General features: G+C 37.2%; 1 protein-coding gene across 9 annotated transcripts in view; it reads right to left on the bottom strand.

The window, feature by feature from the left end:
• Nucleotides 1-21,569, bottom strand: part of CNTN5 (contactin 5) — a 618,627-nt gene that overhangs the window by 3,577 nt on the left and 593,481 nt on the right. For all 9 annotated transcript variants that reach the window (XM_039563708.1, XM_039563715.1, XM_010400613.4 and 6 more), the window contains 4 exons: nt 11,134-11,243; nt 3,091-3,277; nt 2,526-2,638; nt 996-1,164 (listed from right to left, as the gene is read on the bottom strand). In XM_039563708.1, the coding sequence (XP_039419642.1) occupies nt 996-1,164; nt 2,526-2,638; nt 3,091-3,277; nt 11,134-11,243 (579 nt within the window). The remainder of the gene's footprint in view (nt 1-995; nt 1,165-2,525; nt 2,639-3,090; nt 3,278-11,133; nt 11,244-21,569) is intronic.

Below are 21,569 nucleotides of genomic sequence, written 5' to 3'. Positions count from 1 at the left end.
CAGGGATTGGTGTCTTCTGCATCCTGATAGCACTGTGGTTTGTGACCAGATTAGACATGAAATTGTAGTTCTAGATTGAAGTTTCAGTCTCACTTTTTTTTGTTAGCGCTCCTTAAGGACTAAAAAGCAATATTTAGTAAAACTTTAAAGTGTTAGCAGAAGGTTAGAATTAAAATGCCTTGTCTTGTTTAGGCAAGGACTATGTTTTTTTTTTGTTCTTGCCCCCAATCCTCCCATCCCCTACGTACATGCGTAATATTGATACTTTAAATTCTGTCAGCATATCACAGTAAATTAGGAGATTGCAGCTAGACATCAGAATTTACCTAATGATAGTACTTTAATAGTGCTATAAGTTAATAATTTAAAAAAAAATAATTATGCAAGGGAGTCACTGGAACTTACAGTGATATTCAGCTTATTCTGAGGCAGGCACATACACAGGGTTCAGCTACCTAAATATATGCCATTTTTAGCTGTGTTATATAATACACCTCTGGCTGGTAGTCCAGAATGATGTGTGTATCCCCTAAGTCCCACATCTTATCTGCCATCTCTGTCTGGGATGCCTTAGAACCTTGCAGATGTCCTTAGGTGCTTATGTCTTTATACTTAAATTCAGAAGATTAGCTGAATTGCTGTTAAGACCACACTGCTGGTCTCTGTGGATCACATCCCAGCTGACTATATTGCTATTTGAGACACCTAGTACACATATAAACATCTACAGCTCAGTTAGGTTTTCAGATATTATCCTCAAATGGGAGAGGTTTCCAATAAATCATCTTTGTTCATCAGCCTCACGTGGTTGCCTCAGATGCTTTCAAAAATCTCATGTGGTGCTAGATACCTTTGTTTCAGCATAGAACTAAAGAGTCAGACCAATGATTTTATGTAATAGCTAAAGAATTGTGAGAATATTTTCAGGTAGAGAATAGTAGAGTTAAGGAGCATTGCTATAATCACCACTCTTTCAAATATAAGTGTAACCTTACCTGAAAAAGATGGAACTCTGATCTGGGGACTTGCAGTCCCATCCCCTCCTTCACTGACTGCACAGACCTCGATGATGTAGACACCAACATCAGGAAGAAGTACCACCGCAGAGGTTTTCTGTGTTTCTATAACTTGGCTATTGCTCTGGCCCTCTTGCCGAAATAACACCTATGGTGGATGAAGTAGACAGTGGTCACAGTACCAGACATTTTGTGCAGATAACACAGTCACTGCAATGTTAACTGTTTCATGCTTTCATTAAGGATTTCTTGACATTGCATTTGAACAGACATCTGCTTTTACCCTTCCCTTCCTGCAGTGGCTTCAAAACAGTAATAGCAAAGTATAATAGCAATTAATGAATGTGAATGGACATAGTTTATGATCTAGAGCAAAGACAGAGCATTTTCCCTCTCCAGCATTAGGTGTTGCTTAACATTATCTCCAGAATTTCAAAATGTATTTTGAGTTCCATTTGGTCCAAATTCTTTCCCCAAAATTCATGTCAATAAATGTCATTTTTGGCTCAAGACCCCAACCCCAAATGTAAAGAAAATATCTTGAATAATGTATTTACTGTGTTTACCCTAGCTGGCTAAGTTATCTGAGAACAGTTTCAGATCTGTCCCTGCATTTCCTATGAAACTCAATACAAATTTACAGTGTGTGGGAGGAAAGCAAGTCAGCACGTAGTTGTCTTTTTGGTACTTCTGCATAAGAGTTTCTGTTCCCAGACAAAATTGAAAAGGTCAGGGAGGTGTGAAAAACCAAAGAAGTCAACTCAACTATTTCAGAATATTGACTATTCTCATAAAGGTTAGAACAGTTTCTGATTTATTTGAACCATTTTACCTTTTCTTGGTGATATTTCCTGATGTATTAGAGGATATATGAGATTATAGTCTATAGAAATGATTTGATATGGGCTTCAAAAAACCCAAACCCCACACCTCTCTAAAAACACTGAAATCATTCTATGTTGATTTAAAGTATTGCAGTGAATTCTGTTCTATATGACTTGTTATGTGTTAATGTGGATTTTAATCTTCAAAACTTGAAATTCCAGATGTTACCATCACTGATGCTGAACATCACCAACATGATCACAAAACAAACTGAAGTATTTCTGCTTCATAAAAATATTAATTTTAATGTAAATGAAAGATGTCTCATTATTGTGCATTTCTCTAAATCCTACAACAAATACAGTTGAATTGAAGAGTTATTAGGAATTTCATTGCAGTCTGATATTATTAATAGCCACTGCTGACTCAGAGATGATGGAATGACCCCTTCAGATAGAGGGGAATCAGATAGAGTTCAGTATTTGAAAATCACAGCACAAAAATATGTTGGGTCATTTCTCTCATTTTAATTTTATTTATTGGTTTGCATGGTGAACTGATTGGAGACAGTCTGTATAGAATGCTTTACTTGCACAGAGGAGCAAGAAAGGGAAAAAAGCCAACAAAGAAGAGGAGCAGTTGCTTGGAAGAGAGAAAGGTGAGCAAGGATAGGGAAGCACTGACCTTGTATCCCATTACATCAGATTCATTAGCTAGAGGTCTGACTGGCTCCCACCCAAGAGACACATGTGAGCCGTCCTGTATCCACATAATATTGCCTGGTGGTTGGCTGGGAGCTGAGAAGAAAAAAATAACATGTTCATATACATATTTTTATAGGTAGTTTCTTTAAAACCAAAAGAAAAATATTTTAATCTTTCATTACATTTAAAACTGGTAGTGTTAGCAGGCTCCCAACTCTAGATGAAACATTTAAGATTTTTTTTTCAACAGTAGTGTAATTTAGTAGATTATAGTGTATTTATTCCACCCACCCCATAAATTCCACAAAGCTTATGAACTCCAACGCTTTTCTCTCCCTTTGTACAAAATGCCTTGTTTTCTAGGAAAATAACCTTTGTTATGAATGCAAAGTCATATGAATTAATGTCTAAACATCAAAGCAAAGCCATAAATCAAAGCTATACATGATTCTTGATTATTATACACTCTTATTAAATAAAAATCCAAGGGGACAGAGGTTCCTCCTTGACTTCTCCCTTTTAGCAAAGGTACTGAGATTACTTACGGGATTTCTTGGTTGCTGCATGCACAGCAGTGCTAGGTGGTCCATACCCTGCAGCATTGTATGCCCTCACTGTTAGGTGATATAATGTGTTTCCTTCTAATCCTGTCAGGAGGATGGATGACTCATTTCCCTCTGTTTTGACCTTTTCTGCTGCTTCTTCCTGCTGCATGTCTTTCCAGTAATCAACCTGCCAACAAGGAACCAAATGAAGGATTAATATAGGCACCTGGCAAGCTCATGCTTCCAGATGCTTATACTTGTTATCCCGTGGAGGGTAATTTTGCCATTTGTGCCTTTTTCTGATCATCAGGCCACTTAACCATATGGGATTTGCAGCTTGACCTCAAGCCATGCAGTGCTCACTTTTCCAAAACGGCAAGACCTGGAAAATCGTGGTGTGACCCAAAGTACATGGAATAGCTGTGTACTGGCAGAAGAAGAGGTTACTATAGGACAGAAGAGCAGAGGGTGAACTTTGGCTGGGAGAGCTCATCATTGAAGGAGACCATTCAATGAGAGCTCATCATCTGGTAGGTCACCAGAATATCTACCTTCCCCCTGGAAAACACTGACCACATCAGTTAAGAAGTGTTCTGATCAATATTCTCTTCCTGGCCTGGTGCAACTCTAAGCCAAGAGATTCCGTATCAGTCCAATGAATAGGCAATGACAGAACAATGACGGAAATGTTTCAATCATCTGAAAAATCTTAACAGAAGAAAAAGAAGGAAGTGCATTCAGTCTTAGTTCTTGGATACAATCAGGTTTCTGGTAAATGAACTTTTAGGATGTTTATGCCCTTCCTTTTCAGACATAAAATGAACCCCTAAATGATTTTGGTCATTCTTAATTCTTATTTTCTGGTTATGTTCACTAAATGTATCATGATCTCAATGAGGTTATAAAGCTGAGCTGAGCTGAGAATTTGGCCAGTCCCTTTTCTCAGGGACCAGGTATTTGCAGGGCATAACTGGAGAAAAGCAGTACTGTTTGTTTTGAATGTATCCGGGTAAGATACACAGGCAAGGCATTTTTCATGGGGCCCTATTTTCCCTAACAGGAGATGTCACTAACATGCCATTCAAAGACCTATATTCAGCTTACTGTTATTCATGCCGAGATCTACTTGCATTTCTTCTACATTTTGACCTTTTGTGTGAAACTGGTTATTTCTTAATAAGTTATTTACATTGTATCTGGATAACTTTTCCTCTGAGATAAAAGGTCACAGACAATACAGAACTCTTGAGAATGTCTCCCAGGAAATGGAGAACCAAAAAAACAAGGGGTTCACAGGAAAATGAGACCAACAAGCACAATGCTGACCTTTTATAATTGCACTAGGAATGCCATAAAAAAAAATCGGAAAAAATCAGGTTGCAAAAATATACATTTGAGGTCCTATCTTCACTTGAGAAAATTGCCTATGTTAACTTTGATTGAGGGTATATCAGTTTGTGTCAGCTCACAGTCCACTCTTTCAACTCTAAAATTCAAGTAAATATCTTTTGCATGTGTGTGTGCGCCTGCATTATCTCATGTTAAAATGCTGTTGCTTTAATTCTGAGATGAATTACAGCTCAGTTCACAAATCTAGCAGCAGTCACTACTTGTTCTGAAATAAGTGTTATTCACAGAGGTATTTTGCTGGATGAATACTTGACCAAAGCTACTGATATCTGAAATAACACCTATTCAGAATCGGTTTTCTTTTCTTGAAAAGAAAAAGGAACCAATAACCATTTATTCACATCCTACTATTGAATCTCCTATGCTTAGTATGTCTTGAGCAGTCAGATCCTTTCATTTGTGATGTATCTTTGCAAATTTTATGCTACAATGGTGAGAACTGCACAATACTGAGCACTGTATGAACAGGCAGTGAGAGGGAATGTGTCCTGGAGACCCCATCATCCAGATAGTGCAGTCTGCTGGGGATCCAACAAGCAAATGGTCAGAAAGGAAAAGTGAGGTGACTAAGCTTACACAGGTGAACAGTAGAAGGAGTGGAAATATAACTGAATTTTTTCTCCTTTTTCCAGAAAGCTGGGAGCAAAATTTTAAATAGCTGTGTTTATTCACAGGTCACACCATGTCTCATGTTAATCAAGTGTTCATGAATTAATTTTGGTCTCAATTTTTTTTTTTTTTGTGGTAACATATGCATCCATTTGTTGATGACCAAAGGAACTAAAAGAAGAAGTAGTTATGAAACAAAGAAATTTCCAATGATTGTTGACTGAGGTAGATGGGAATTTACATTGATTTGAACTGAAATGAAGATGCTTCTGATGTTTAAAAGTGCAGGACATATATCTTAAAACAAGAGAGTTTGTTTATTTATACTGCTCTGCCTTTGCTGGTTCTTTTTTAAATCTTATTTTCTGTAACCTTAATTTATATTTCTCAGAAGGGATCTATAATACAAAACAGGTTTTCATTAATGATAACTTTGAATATTGATAATAGCATGAAGCATAAATCACAAAAAAGTAGCCCATATTTGAAAAATGAAAGAAAAAAGGGAGAAGAAAGCATTTTGTCTGTTTAATGCATTCTTGTTTGTGAGACTTTACATTTTTGCTGGCCTTTCTGTTGTTTTAAGCCAAAGAATAGTAAGCTTTGGTACCTGATTCCCAGAGACCCATGTTTTGAGCTGGAGAGGAGCAACCTGCTTTGCTCTGATCATGGGTTAAGCAATAGTTAAAAACAAATCTTGGTAAAAAAAAAATATTTCTGTGTAAAATTTTTCTACCTCTGATAGTTACAAACTACTTCCCTGAAGTTTTAGGTTAAAAAGTATCTTAAATGATACTGCTCTTTTCCCTAAGTTGGTTTCTAGGTTATGCATTCTTTGCCATAACTTAATTTGATCTAATTGCAGGTCCTCTTCACTAAATGCAGTAAAGTCAGAGTTGTTGGCTGGATATTCTTTCTGATGACCACATAAAATTAAAGCTACATATAAAGCATATCAAGTAAGAGCCTAAATTAAGTAGAATGAATCAAAGTGGACAAAACACACAAACTTTCTTGGGCTCTTCGAGCACTTATCAACCTCAACAACACTGACGTAATTGAAAATAGACTTGAAGAGATCTCAGAGTATAGAAAGTACTAGGGCAGAAAGAGGGGTGAGCTGAAAGAACTGCTGCTAGCCCTGATAAAACCTACACTGTAATTCGGATTTCATAAAAAGTATTTTAATTAGCATTATCAGAAAACCTATATGTACCCTGAACTGGCAGAATGGAAGGCATGTAAATATTGATGCAATGGTATAAGAGAGCTCTTAGGACACAAGAGGTGCTTTTTGTATAATTTCAAGACATTTGTGTGACTGTCGTTCAGAACAAGATGAGAGATTCCTCCAAAAATGTCAATCAACCTCAGTTCCTTTCCTCTCACTTAAACAATTTCTTTAAAAGAAGAAAATTGATTTAAAAGAAGAAACAAAACTGTGCAGTACTCCTGCATTCTGCAGGAACTTGCATTCTCTACCTCTTTCTTCAGGTACTCTGTCCACATGGTCCTGGAGACCCATGGGATGGAAACTGATGTTGTACCTCAACCTTGAGGACCATAGTCAAATATCTAGTTGCATTTTCTTATGAAAAATTAATAATTATCTAAGTTTTGTGATTTTAAGTAATAAAACCCCTGAACAGTTCACGACTCACTGATAATTGTAAAAATCAACTCATGATATGGACATTGCAAAGGATATTGCACTCTTGAAGCCCTCATGAAAGATCTGGGCTGTGATACATACTTTGAGGGCATGAGAAGCAGTAGTACTGCTCTGCTATAAACTCCTGATTCGAGTCTTCAGGACTTTGGAGGGGTTTGAATCAGAATAAGTGTAGCTACATAGGTGAAACTGACTCGTATATAAACCCATCCAATTGTTAATTTTGTGTTTGGGAAAATTCATTAATTCCAAAAGTCAGTCTGTTAAATTTGTATTCAGGCAAGAGAACCATGAGTTCTTTTTTTTCTGTCTTGCTTTTCCAGGCTGTTGTTAAAATATCCATATGCTGTTTCTAAATTACCTCGATGTGTACTTCAGTAAATAAAAATAAATAAATACATAAATAAAATCCAGTACCATGTAGATATAATTATCTGTTCCATTATAAAAATAGATAAAGTGCAGCTAAGAAGCAGCAAAATATTGAGTAATTCTCTTTGAAAAGACATAATATGGTAAATCAAGTTACTACATCAAGTAATCCTCTCTGAAAATGACATTCATGATTTCTTTTTTTTCATTTTTAAAAATTTTTTTTGTTATTTTTGGGTTTTGTTTTTTTGTTTGCTTCAAGTTGATCTTTTGATTATATTAGCCAAACTCCTATCCCTTGGAGGAATTCCAGCAAAAAAGACATGAGCTTTGTCATTTATACCTAAGTATTAGCCTTGTCTTTCTGGAAAAGAAAAAAGAAACCCAAAATATCTCTTCCTCCAGTCAGTTTTCTTTCTGTTTTCATTCCTGACCAGTAGTGAAAAACAAAGAAAATCTTGCCTCAGGCTCAAATAGGTTTTATAACCTTCAACTTATAGATTCCAAACAATAAGTATGAACAACACACTATATTTTTCCACAATTCCGACAAAGTTTTTGAGCTACTTCTACTTCATCAGACTGTAACTGGCATATATTTATGCAGGGCAGAGAGCTGACAGACCTGTACTGAAGTTAGGAATAATATGTGCTTTGGAAGATGCAAATGAGTGCAGCAAACCTTGCATAAAACTCATGTGACATAACAGTTAACACTGCCTCTCAAGGATGACAATGTGAAACTGGACAAGTTCCTTTGCCTTTCATTACTCCTTAGTACAAAGTGCAAACAGGGCCAGAGTGAAAGTGGATCACTGAGAATTTGTCCACATGTAGTAAATATTCTGTCACTTTTGTTGATTAAAACCCAAACATTCAAGTGTTAAGAAAATAGCTGCCCCTTTTATAACGTTGTTGCCAAAAGGCCAGAAATGTGAAGACTGTGTAGGAGGTTGTCACTGCTGTGATGACCACAGGCAGAATACGAATTGAGACATGAAAACCAAGTGGCTAGTTGGATTGTTTTCCATTGTTTGAATTGAAGGCAACTCTTTACTTGTGGTCCACAATAATTCTGCATTAGGAAATAATTAAAAAACCAAAAAAGACAATTCAGTCATCCTTTTATACAAATTACTGGATTTCTCTACATTATCTATTTGCTTTTTGTGGATTAAAGGACTACTACAGGCTTTGTTGTTCAGTGCACTGTAAAAATGATGAACTTTCAGAATCAGTTTTGGAATAAGGAGTCTTCACAAGTGAAAGAGAATTTAAGAAAGTAAATCATATGGAAAAGATAAAGCTGTTCTGTACTTCAAAGTTTTTTTTGGGGGGGGGGGTGGATTTTAGCCCCAATGTCTTCCTACACAAACTCCTTTCCTTTTTGCAGAATGGGGATGCTTTAAAGGCAAACTGTCAGTATGTTAGGAAAATTGGGCTGATAGTGTGGACTTAGTGTACTTAAGTGAACAATGTAACGCACTGACTCACTATACTGATCCTATAATTCATTACCTCCTTTTTGATTAAATCCTTCCCAAAAATGGAACTGAAAATGTCTAGCAATACCATCCATAGATGGTATTCTCTGCTGTTGAATAATGCAGAACAGCAACATTTACTTTTATGTTTATTGAGTAAGTGCTGCTCAGATTGTAGTTATTCCTGTGAAGACAGAAAAGAGCAAACTACTCCATGAAAGAATTATGTGTGTCAGAAAGTAGGCAGAGGAATTCTGGCTAAATGAACAAAGACGGAAAGGGCAGGATAGGGATGGGTGGGGTATGGAGAAAAAAACACCCTTATCTCCCCAGATAAAAGCAGCACCTTAAAAGGTATTACTATTTAGAAGGCTCCTCTAATTCCTTCGGGGAAGGAGGTAGAAGGGAGCAGTGAAGTATTTTTATATATCATTTTTTTGTTACGTCAACTGCAGGTCCTTGGTTTGAAGTATTCACTCTGTAATCTTCATGCTAGAATCTTAAAATTGGTATGCAGCATGGTGAGGAGCCAAATTATTAATAAAGTTCACTGTTAATAACTTCTCCTGTATCAATGGGCATTTTCAAATTTGTACCTGAGAAAAAGAGACACAGAGCTGGCAAGTATTACTCTTTGGGTCAGAGTATGCTAAACTCCAAAGGTCAGAGCACTTTCCAAGTGCTCTGACACAAAGCAAGCCCACTGTCCTACCTGTAACAGCCATCTACTGCCAGGACACACCTGCAGAGCTAAGGGAAATGCTATGTGATGAGCAGGTAAATGCAAAATCCATTCACATTATGAAAGAATAGGTTTCTGGGGAAACAAATTTCAATTTTAGAAAGAAAATCTATTTTTTATTTTAAAATATGTATTGCAAAGTTAATAGAATATTTTGAGAATAATTTTGATCAATGGAATGAGGGTAAGAGTGAAAACAGTAGGTATAATTTAAAAGATGTTAAGATATCTGAGAAAAAAATAACAAACCAGCCACCTTTCTGAAAAGAAAAAAGAGAGGTTTCAAGTTATTTCAGATGATAAAAGACTGGTCTCAAGATGGAAGTCAGGTTAATAACAAGTGGAACACTTCAACATGGAGAGAAATAGTATTTGCAAGATGAATATCATCTCTATCAGATACAGTTTTGTTCTCTTTATAGATAGCAGGTTTAAAGGTAAAATGGTCAAATATCACTTTCACTGCATGAAGCAAGCTATGTGCAAAGGAATAGAAACATATTTAACGTAAGGAAGAAATGGGAGAAAAGAACAGTGAAAAAAAACTGACAGAGGGTTATCAGAATTCAGCATGGAGACGTAGGAGGGAAAAAGATGTGAACAAATGCTAGACCTGAGGGGACATGCCAAAGTCAGAGCCCATTTGGACTGTGCTAGATATTAATAAAGATACTGCTCTCAAATATATGAACAGCTTACAGAAACAGCTAAAAACCTGTTAACTGGCTGCATCTGAGCTATGGGGTAAATGCTCTGTCCTGGTCATGGCTGCCCAGCCTGAGGCTAAGCTGGAGAATGTGTTGGCTCTGGTGCTGCTCAGACACCTACATTTCCTTCCTAAGGCTATCAGTGATGGTCACCAGCCCCTGGGTTTGCCCAGACATGCTACCAGGGAGACATCCTGTGCTAGTACATCACAAGATATCTTTAGACACCCACATGATTGGTGTCTTCCTCAGACCTACATTTACCCTCTTTTCAGTGTTACTGTAGAAAATCAGGAATGAGTCAGCACTGTCTAAAGGTCTAAAGCAGGACAAATAACCTGCATCCCAAAATCAGTTAATTTTGTTTAGCTGGACTATTTCATGAGGATCAGCATAGCCTGATCCACAAGGTCAGGGTGGGTTGTGCTGTCTCGAAAGAATAGATAGGTGTACTGCTAGATCTGATCTGTTCCTGAGGTTTGGATTGTAAACTATCCAAAAGTGCAAGGAGGTCCCTTGCCAGGGCTGGTTCACTCTCCTAAGCCAGGAAGGGCTGTCTCTAAGCAGAGTTTTACTCATGGACCGTGCAGCTGCTGCTTCCCCTCCTGACAACCCATTGTTATGGTCTGCCCAGCAGATGTCCCTCGGCCACTGCGGGTTGAGAGCATATGGATGCAGAGGTTCTCTCCTTTCTCTGTGCTGATTGCTGTCAGTAAATAACAAGTTTGAACTGGTCGCTTAGAGCTGGAAACAGTCAATACCTAATTTTTCCCAGCCTGTGAATGATGCATGCTGGGTCACTTGCAGTTCTTTCAGCTCTTTTTGAAGTGACAAAGAGATGTTATAAGAGCTGGTGTTGAACAGTTTTCAAGCACAAATAAATATAAAATGTTCCGGTGCTACAGCTGGGACTGTTGTTCCACAGCTAGTGGTTCGTCTGCTAAAATGAGCGTAATTCCTATTGAAGTTTCACTACTTCACACGTTAACAGAATGCAACACTGGCAAAAGCAACAAGACTTCTCATTATGATATCCTGTGTTCATACCTCGAATCCCTGTGGTCTTCCTAGACTTTCTTTAATATGTTTCCACGCAACAAGAATCTCTGATACAGACAAACTCGTAGCTTTGACATCGATGGGAGCAGCAGTGGGTTCTGTATTAAGAAAAATTGAAACAATAAACCTCCACTGTAACAGCTTGTATTTATCAAAAACACTCCGTCTGAAACTGTCATTTACTTCCTTTATTCTACCTTAATACTTGCAAGAAGGTATGACATTTAGGGGGAACATGAAAAACTGAACAAGATGAAGAGATTATTATTGTTGTATTTCTTTATTTGTGTCAAGCTGCATCAATATCTCATCTCTGATGATGAGTGCAGCAAACTGTGAAAGAATCTCTTGTCTGTGATTCTTTAAAAAAGCTTTAATATTTGTGTATATGTCCCCTGCCTCACACACCTCTTTCACAGCCTAACTGCAGCAGTAAATGGAGCATTCATTCTATTTGTGGCTTCTTAGTGCCATTCTGTCAGCTCAGGATGAGCAATACCTCGCTGGGGTGCTCAGTCAGTCCTGCCCTGGGGCAATACTGAGTAGGAAATGATACCTAGCACTGTAGTGAAATGCAGTGTAAAAGATTTTTTTTAGGACTATGTTATTACGTCCTTGAAGTCACAGGCACCAGTGTTTGGGATGTCCCACCTTCTCTCTGCTGTGAAGCATTTACTATTTATGAAGGCACCAAGACCTATGGTTTGTCCCTCTGATTACCTGTGTTGTTACCTTTGGCCCTCTGTTCGTGTTTCTATCTCCATGCTATTCATAAGACACTCTGCAGTCCTGACCTCCTGGTTATCCAGAACAGAGGACCCTTCCTGTGGCCCAGCAAGGCTGGGTGTCCTTTGGTGATGCTGGGATATGGCCAGGGTGCTCACTGGAAGCACAGGGCTGTAGGATGCTTTATATACCACACTTCCCCAACAGTGTTGTCATAGGCGTGTTTGCCTTTGTACTTTCACATCAACACACACTTTATAGAGGCCCAGCTTCTTTCAGTGGTTGGGACATTGGTAAATGTCCCCAGAGATTTGCCATGACAGGCTATTGAGCACCCCACTACTCACTTGTATCACCTGTTACAGTATACTGGGAGTGACGAGTTTCCAGAAATTGTCTCATTTGAAACTGGGATATGAGTCAAGGAAATCTTGTGTGTCTTTTGGTTTATTACATAAATATGACTGAAAATTTTCTTAAGACCAGCTGAGGAGGCAAGGCTTGTATTTATACTGTGGAGCACACAATAGGGTGGTTCACCACCTTTCTGGTGTAGTTCACTTGCTCAGCAAAAACGTGAATTCACATTCCCCTGGAGTCACAGAGCCTGCGATTTCTTCCTTGGCCTAATGTTCCTCATTACATTTCTAATGTGTTGATCTGTTCCTGAAGGGCAGGCAGAGGTCCTGGTTTTATAATATAGGGAGACACATCAAAGAGCTTTCTGAAAAATGGGTTTTTTTGGGACTTGTTTAACAGGGTTACAGACAAGGAGTTTCCTTGCAGAACAGCCTGAGATAAAATGATATATTTTTCTCAGTGATCAAACCACCTAATATGTAAGATACCTAACATCAGTGTTGACTCATTAGCTACCCTCCTTTCTCTGATCATATTGCAGCCGTTGTTCTAGCACTGTTGCCCTATACATATTTTTGACATGGCTCATATAAATTTTTCATCCTTTTTGATGTCTGACTTTCAATGTTTGTTACTCTTTCTTGATCTCTTTTTTTATTTACATCTGGAGAAAAGAAGTAATTCTGATGTGATCCAAAGTAGTGTTTGCCAACAATGAGTATTACTAATAAGTATAAAATGTGTTTGGAACTTTTTAAGTAATAAAGAATAAAAAAAATGTGTTCAGGAATAAGAGAAATGATCTTTTAAATTCGATACTGAAAGAATTGCACTATGAAGAAATACATTGCTCGTAATATGACTTTCTGTTCAACAGTTATATCCTGCTTTCTATTTTATGTACTACTAAGATTTGTGTGGCAAAAGCTATTTTCTAGTTTTTATATTATTGAAGCAATTACCTTGTTGTCAGAAAAGATTGCAGTGGGATAAATAATTTGAGATGTACACAAAATGTTGGTTGGCAGACTTTACATTTGCTATAAATGCAGGTATCATTTCCTCTTCATAGCACTCACTAGGAGTGGTTTGTATATTGCTTGAATAGAAACATAGAATATTTTCTGATGTTTTTAAAAATCATTTTCAACAAATGGAGCGGAAATAGTTTGGATTTTTTTTATGTGAAGAAAATGTATTTCTCGCATATTCAGAAATAATTCATTGCAGTTTCACTGATATTAGGCACTGAGAATAGTGTTCAGCAGAACAACAGAAATTATATATTTGGGGATAAGATACATTATGACTGTCTGAAAGTTTTTGGAGACTAAATAGCACTTTTTATTGATTCAGATATGATGAGGACCATATAATTTCTGGTGATATAATACAGTCTGTGGTTCACTCCAATGTCATGCTTTATTCTCTGTGTCTAAAATTAATGATAAGTTTGATAGGTTCATTAGCTTTTCTTGTTATGGTCACTGATGTTATAATCATATTATTTTCTTCAGATCTTGTCATTACACTAGACCTATAGGTGTCTACCTAAGGTCATACTTCTTGAAAAAAGCAAAAGGGCCAGCATCTTTAATAGTCCTTTTAATATTCCCTGTTTGAATTAAAGATGCAGTACAATAAATTCTCGTGTGCACAATGTCCGTGAAACATTGTCTTTCCCTGTGCTGCAATCACACTTTAAAGAAACATGATCAATACATAGGTCTTTGGGATGGCTGTAAAATGGCAGGACATGCATTTACACTAATTGCACTGATCTAATGTTCAGTGAGGGAATCCTGAATTTTGACACTGGAAAGTAAAGAAAGAAGAATCAGTTACCAGCCATCAGTGTGTTTTACCTATTTATGACTGTAAACTGATCTGTTTTTCTGAAATATTCATCCTTAAGGATTTCCACATCATCTACCTTCAAAAACAAGTCCAAGAGCCTACTGAAATTTATGTTGTTTTAATTCTTCTGTGGAACAGAGCCTCAGCCAGGACTACTCAACCAATCACTTCATATCTGTTCAGTTCCTTGATTTCAAAAAAGATTTTTACAAAGTAGCCATATTCAAAACTTGAGCTCTTATTTAAAGCTAAGAACCTCAGTCTGAGCAATTGCATTATGACTGCAGGCAGTTCTTCATAGTTGAGATTTTGGGATTTCAGCCAGGATCTATTTCTGTGATAATGCCTCTCTGTGGAAAAACCCACAAGAGATAAATCAGAAGGAAAACCTCTTGTGTCAACTGTAGGTAAAGAAAGTGGTACCATTTGCTTCATTGCTAGAAATAGCCACACAGACTATCTTCCAAATCAGAGAACCTTCAGTGAACTCTTTCCATTCCTGAGAAATGGGGGACTCCCCCAGATCTGCAGTGAAATGGCTGCCATCAGGATATAAAACTTTCCCCAGAATCTTACGCTCAAAGGGAAAAGATACCCGGTTTCCACAATAGCAGAAAAAAGATTACTGTTTCCAGGACAGGCCTTCAGACTTCTCACTTTTCCACAAGTCCTTTCTATTTTCTCCTATTCTCTGACCAGTGCCTTTGCAGAGGACTTTAAAACACACAAAAATTAGAAGAGTGTTGGAATGAGCTAGCAGTGAAGACCTCTGCCCTGAATATTTTTGATTTAGTGATGAAATATTCTTACTTGTTGGGTAGAACTTCTGAAGCCTTCTCCCGTTATGATGCTCTCCTGCACACTTTCTCACAGTGTACATCCTCCTGTGGCTCTCCCTTCCCTATGGAATAACCCAGATTTGTTGCACAGCAGAGTGTCACCTGGGAAAAAGGAGCTGCCTTATTCCATGAAGACTTTACCAGAGGGGTGTTGCCACCTTCATGAATGCGAATGGTTCGTTTCCATCAAGTGGCATGGCAGACAGAGATACCCTCAGCACTTGAGGAGGGGATGTGCCCATTATATTGATGGCACATCTGCCTTCCCATGGGGCTAGTGCCATTGATCAGAGGAGTGCTTAATAAGTTCCTGTATGTCAGGACTGTGATTTCATTCCTTAAAAAATCATTTGAGACAGCTCTAGCTGAGCTTTCACAGGATCTCTCCAGACAGATCATCTAGTAGAATCAGGAAATAACCCTCAGTAGTTTACAGCTAATCTGCCAATTTATTAGTTTTTGGGTTCACCTAAACCCCAAGTAGTTCAGCTTTAGCTATGAAATGAATCACAGGATTTCACTTCATAAATTTAAGATTTTAATTAAAGACATTGAGGCTGTATTCAAAAGTGTGTAATTGCATATTAATTCCTCTCAATGAAAAGAAATTAGTAATTTATTTTTCTAAATATAGAGAAAAAAATTGCAAAGGCTTTTGTATGGTCCTTTGCCTTTCAAATAACTGAGAGCTTTGGATCTCCATTGGCTCGATGAATTACCACAAATCCATACAAAGCAAGAACAAGACCTCTGTGCAGTATCATTGCATCTTGTATATATTACAGAACTGCATCTGGAGTCCCTCAGGAGGTTTTGAACAGTGAGTATGAGAGTCTTCAGGCTTTAACCTGTACTGCTCAGGGCTTTCTATTTCCTATATAGAAGTTTTTACTAGTATTCACTACTCTGTTTATCAAAATTATAGATCTTTCAATTGTTGTGAAGATAATTCTGTCAGGTGCCTGAAGGAGAAATTAGGTACTGAAATGAACAGAACTGATCCTGTATCAGCCATTGAGAAAATCATTAACAAAAAAACCCTTTATAAAAGACCTAACTCATCTTGAAACCAGTTGGGTTCCTTCTTTCTTCCAGAAGTTTATTTCTATTTCCTTTTATATTGTCACCTATTTCCATACTGTAGAGTACTCTAATTCATATTTATCCTTGTGCTTTTAGGCTGCATCTATACTTGCAAAATAAATAGGAACAGAGAGACCAGGCACCATCCTGATCATGGAGATACAGCTACCTGTAGCATCACACTGTTGGCATCATCCATGTTGACTCTGGGAAATTTGGGCTGCCCCAGCCTGTGACAGTTTTATCAGAATAATGCCCTGATACAAATTAAAACATTTGAATCTTTTTATGTGTAAGTTCTACCCCATCTCCATGTGTGGAAAAACAGGTTAAATTTTATTTATGGTACATTTGAATAGAAAATTCTGCATTGTTTAATTTGGAAGAGATTGAATTTCTGACAATTGACAATACCAGACGTTTTCACTACAGATGTAAAAAATTTCACTTTCACATTCTTACTAGCTATCCTGTCTATATAGTCTTATTTATTTAAAATAAATGAAGAAGATGTTCATTATTGTTGTCCATTCCTTGATTATTTATAATATCAATGTCTTATTTACTTCAGTTTTTCATGCCTTATATACTCTCCTAACTTTTAAAAAAACTAAACTTACTTTTTGTTTGTACTTGTGCTATTTTTATCCTTTCCTTTACTTAGATTGTACTATGTATGGTTCTTACTGATTCTGAATATCTTTAGAGGGTATATCTATAGATCCTCAGATGTAATGTTCTGTCTCAGAAATGTACCATTTCTTGCAATAAAAACTTCAAATATCTGTTACACCTTTGGCTTAGAGACATTCCAAAACACTTCTATTTTTAGTTTCAACTGTTAATTCCAGTTAATAAAATAATTTCCTGCTTTTTAACGATGATGTGTTCCACTGTTATTTGTTATTATCAGCTTTTCTATAGTGTCTTAATTATTCATCAGAACAAGGCTATTGTACTGTTATTTCTTCTCACTTAGTCAGTACTGGATAAAGAATCTGCTAATTAGCACAGCCAGAACACAAGGTCATTAGTCCTTACTAATTAGTTTTTACTATCCAAACTACTCTGAACAGCTAAATTCTCCCATAAATAACAGCATTCTGTAGTATATATCAACAATTTCTCAGCATCCTAATTGATCAGTATAATCAGCAACTGACCTCTATCTTCCACTTTCAGCTCTTTTGATTGCCCTTTTCCAAAATTACATGGAACCCAAGGTTATTCTGTTTTTTCCAAACACTGGTTTTGTATTTCCTGATGCATTGTCACATCATCAGCATGTTATGACATCTTACTTTTGTTTTGTCTTTCCTGTGTAGCTCATAGTTTGTCTAGCCATGCCTGTTAAAGAGAGTCAGCCTTGTCATCACTGTTATCAGCACAGCCTTTTCCATCTTCTTGCCATCATACTTTCACACTCTTATTTCCTTCTCCATTTCTATATTTGTGATTTTCCCAGTTTTCATTTTCCAGTGAATTAAAGCCACACGTAGAGATTGCATATGTTTTTCCCTGATACTGAAATATTGTATTAGTAACCTTGGAATGCTTAGCACCTCAGTATTTAAGTGGAATGCAGTCATCAATAAAAAAGAATGCATAAATGTTTATGTTGTAACAGTGATAACATTGCTTTTGTTCATTGCTTTATTTTCAGTGTCTAGTGCCTTTACAATTTTTTTTCTTCTGTGGATAAAAATCATCTGTACCTGCACTGAAACTCAGTGCTGTTTCAGTGTGTTCTAGCATGAATCTGATACCTTATTTTCCTGACAGAAAGTATGGTCAGAAGATTTCTCTCTGTTCTGTTCACGATCCTTTTCAGCCTCAGGCCTGCACACTGCAACCTTTTTCTTGGCAGGTAGCCTGATTTGTGGTGCTCTCCATGTGGTCTCATGTCTCTTTCTGTTATTAAAGTTTTTCTTCATTTAAGGTTCGGGCTTGTCCTTCCCTGGTGATGGAAATGTCTACTGTGTCCTTCTGCTCTGCCTTCTTATTGAAGTAATTGTGCATCTTTTTTCTATCCTTCATCTTCTGAGCATCATCTTCATTCCCTCTTCAGAACTGCTTCCTGGCTCTCATAATCCTTTTTTACATCCCTACATGTGACCTCTATTTTTTTCTTTTCTCTTTGATTACTTGATTTTTTTCCTTTCCTAATGTTTCTGGGAAAGGCTCCTCCTTCAAACTTTACTACTGCATTAAGCCACCTTTTCCAGAGAGTCACACATGTACTTGCTTGTTTATCTCCATGGGTTAAATGTCTAGTTTTGTACAACCTTTTTAACTGATTGTCCATACTATTCTCGATTCTTCCATTACATTCATTTTCACTTTTAGCTCCTGGACAGTCTTTCCCATGAACTATATTCTGGTAATGATTTTTAAGAAGTCAAAATACTGGTTAGGGAGGAAAAAGGTCTGAAAGTATCTATAATCAGTTAAGACTTTCTTGCCTCTTCAACTTTGGGTCACCACTATCATTGATGCTCCACCAACCATTGGTATAATTCTGTCTTCTAAATATCTGTTGGGTCTATGTCCAGGTGGAGGCTGGTGACAAGTGGTATCCTCCGGGCTCTGCCTTGGGACCAGTGCTCTTCAATATCTTTATCAATGACATGGACAGCGAAATCAAGGGCACCCTCAGTGAGTTTGCAGATGACAACAAGCTGAGTGCTTCAGCTGACACACCTGAAGGACAGGATGCCATCCAGAGGGACCTGGACAAGCTATAGAAGTGGGCCCATGGGAACTCCATGAGGTTTAACAAGGTCAAGTGCAAGGTTCTGCACCTGAATTGGGGCAGTCTCAAGCACAAATATGGACTGAGAGAAGAACTAATTGAGAGCAGCCCTGAAGAGAAGAAGGTGAATTCTCATGGATGAAAAGCTGTATATGAGCCAGCAATGTGCACTTGCAGCCCATAAAGCTAACCACATCCTGGGCTGCATCCAAAGCAGAGTGGGGCAGCAGGGCCAGGGAGAGGATTCTGTCCCTCTGCTCTGCTCTGGTGAGACCCCACCTGCAGTGCTGCATCCAGCTCTGGGGTCCCAGCACAGGAAAGATGTGGACCTGTTAAAGCAGGTCCAGAGGATGGACATGAAGTTGTTCAGAGTCCTCGAACACCTCTCCTATGAAGACAGGCTGAGAGAGTTGGGGTTGTTCAGCCTGGAGAAGAGAAGGCCCCAGTGAGCCTTTCTAGTAGTCTTACAGTACTTAAAGGAAGCTTATAAAAAAGGCAGAGATTTTTACACAGGCAGATAAACAGATTAACAGGACAAGGGGGAATGGATTTAAACTAAAAGAGGAGAGATTTAGATTAGTTGTTAGAAATTAATTACTGTGAGGGTAGGGAGACCCTGGAACAAGTTGCCCAGAGAAGTTGTGAATGCCCCATCCCTGAAAGTGTTCAAGGCCAGGCTGGATGGGACTTTGAGCAACTTGGTCTAGTGGAAGGTTCTCTGCCCACAGCAAAGTGTGTTAAAGCTTGATGATATCTAAGGTCCCTTCCAACACAAATCATTCTATGATTCTATTATATGATCTGACTTAATAGACAGAAAAATATTAGCCACTCTATTTACTTCTGAAAAAGTGCTCAGTGTTTTGGTCAAATGGTCAAATTTTCTGAGTTCTTTTACTCAGAAGGCAATGTTTTAAGCCTTTTGCCTGACTGAATCACTTTATGTAATCAGAGGGCAGTCTGTTGTGTTACTCAACATCACCTGCCAAGTTTCTTGCTTAAGAACAACTCAGAGGCACCACAAAAGGGCTCTGAATGTGAATCAGAAAGCATGAAGTATGCTGTCACAGTCATACAGAAAAAGGAGATGCATTCATTCTTAATAAATATGAGATTTCTTCATGGTTCAGAATCTGTCCTGTGAAAACTCTTTGTATTTTCCAGTGTGCTTAGCAGAGTCAACATGTTTTAGACTTCCTCAGACAAATTTGTTACACCGTTAAACAATAGTAGATCCATTTCTAGATGAGGGAAAACTTGTAATATGGAACATAAAGCCATAATTTTTAATATTTTTATCCTATTGCTTTTTCTAGATGTTTGCTGAGCAGTGAATTGAATATGTGATGAAAAGCAAGTAAGCAAAGGGTTTTCTGGATCAGCCCTAGGACCATAATATATTGTACTGTCAATTGTTATTTAATATCTACTCTTTAATAGAAATCCTTGAAAAATGGTGCCTTCAGTTGTTTAGCTCCTTTAGCATGACAGTCCATACCTCTTTCAAAAGAAGTACCCCATTTTCATAGCAAACTCCAATGTCTATTGTCCTCAATCTTCATATTGCCCAGAATTTAGCTGTAATAAACTGTTTCATTACTCCTTTAAATTCTCAGTATATTACCTTGGGTTTTTCTGGAGGAAATATTTTTATAAATTAATTTTGTACTGTAATGTCACAGCATCCCATAGTTTTCCTGAAATATAAGTCTTGCAAAATATTTAGGCCCATAGAATTCCTCTTACAAAAGACAAGTCTAATGTACAGACACACACAGAGACTGAATTAGCAAAGCTATAATAGATAGGTACTTTCAAGTTACTGAATTAAAATCAGAAAAGTTGGTTTCTAGAGAAAGTTAATTTTAATATTCTATTAAGACCATTTGTAAAGTTCATATTTTAAAGTTCATTTTATTAAAGGACTGATAGGAAAAAATTGTTTATATATTACTAATTATTCTATTTCCAGTCTTGTTCAAATAACAAGCAAAGGTATAAGGATGCATTATTACAATTCAACATTCAGCTTTTGTTAAAATATCTTTTGCTACTAAAAAAAAAATTGAAGTGTCTGTCTCCCTTCCTTTGCAAAACTATATTTGCAATGAACTTTCTGCTTAGAGGATGAAATTATTAAAAAATAAAAACATCGCCATTGGCCTCACAGTATCAATTTTCTTTGAGGATCAGGGAATTCAAATGAGCCATTTTCAAGTTGTACTGTACAATTTTTACAGTTTAAAATGAAATTGTTTTCATAAAAATATGACTATTTGGTAATCCTGATTCAAAAAGTGGAACAAAACCAAATTACTGGACCTGCTTTTAGCAAAAACAGCAGCTCCAACACCTCTAATTACTGTGAGAGAATAGTAGTAGACAGTGTCTGCTACATCATGGTTCCAAAATTATAAATTTATTGTGGGCTAATATGAAATAACACTTAATGTTTTCCAGCTTCACATGAAATATTATTATCTTCACACTGCTTTTTCATAGAAAGAGTATGAAATTCCTCTCATCTGCACTAGGACTCTGCTTATTTTATTCTCTTTAATAAGAGACAGTGGAATAACTCAAGATAGTATAGTAAAGAAACACTGAAGTTTATGAATTTCAGTAATGGAGCTGCTCAAAATATTCTTGTGGATAACGTTTATTTGCCTTTTTTGTGCATGCCTTTTTTTTCCCATACTCTGGGTCCGGTTAAAACAGAACAACTTCTTTTACTAGTCCAAATTAGTGCTTGTTGGTTGTTTTTGTTTCTTTTCTGCCCCAAAAAATACTGTTTAGAATTTATATCA

This window comes from Corvus cornix, chromosome 1 (genome assembly GCF_000738735.6).
Source record: "Corvus cornix cornix isolate S_Up_H32 chromosome 1, ASM73873v5, whole genome shotgun sequence".
Taxonomy (NCBI): Eukaryota; Metazoa; Chordata; class Aves; order Passeriformes; family Corvidae; genus Corvus; species Corvus cornix.
The sequence above is the reverse complement of the archived record's forward strand: the minus strand, read 5'-3'. Positions and strand labels throughout refer to the sequence as shown.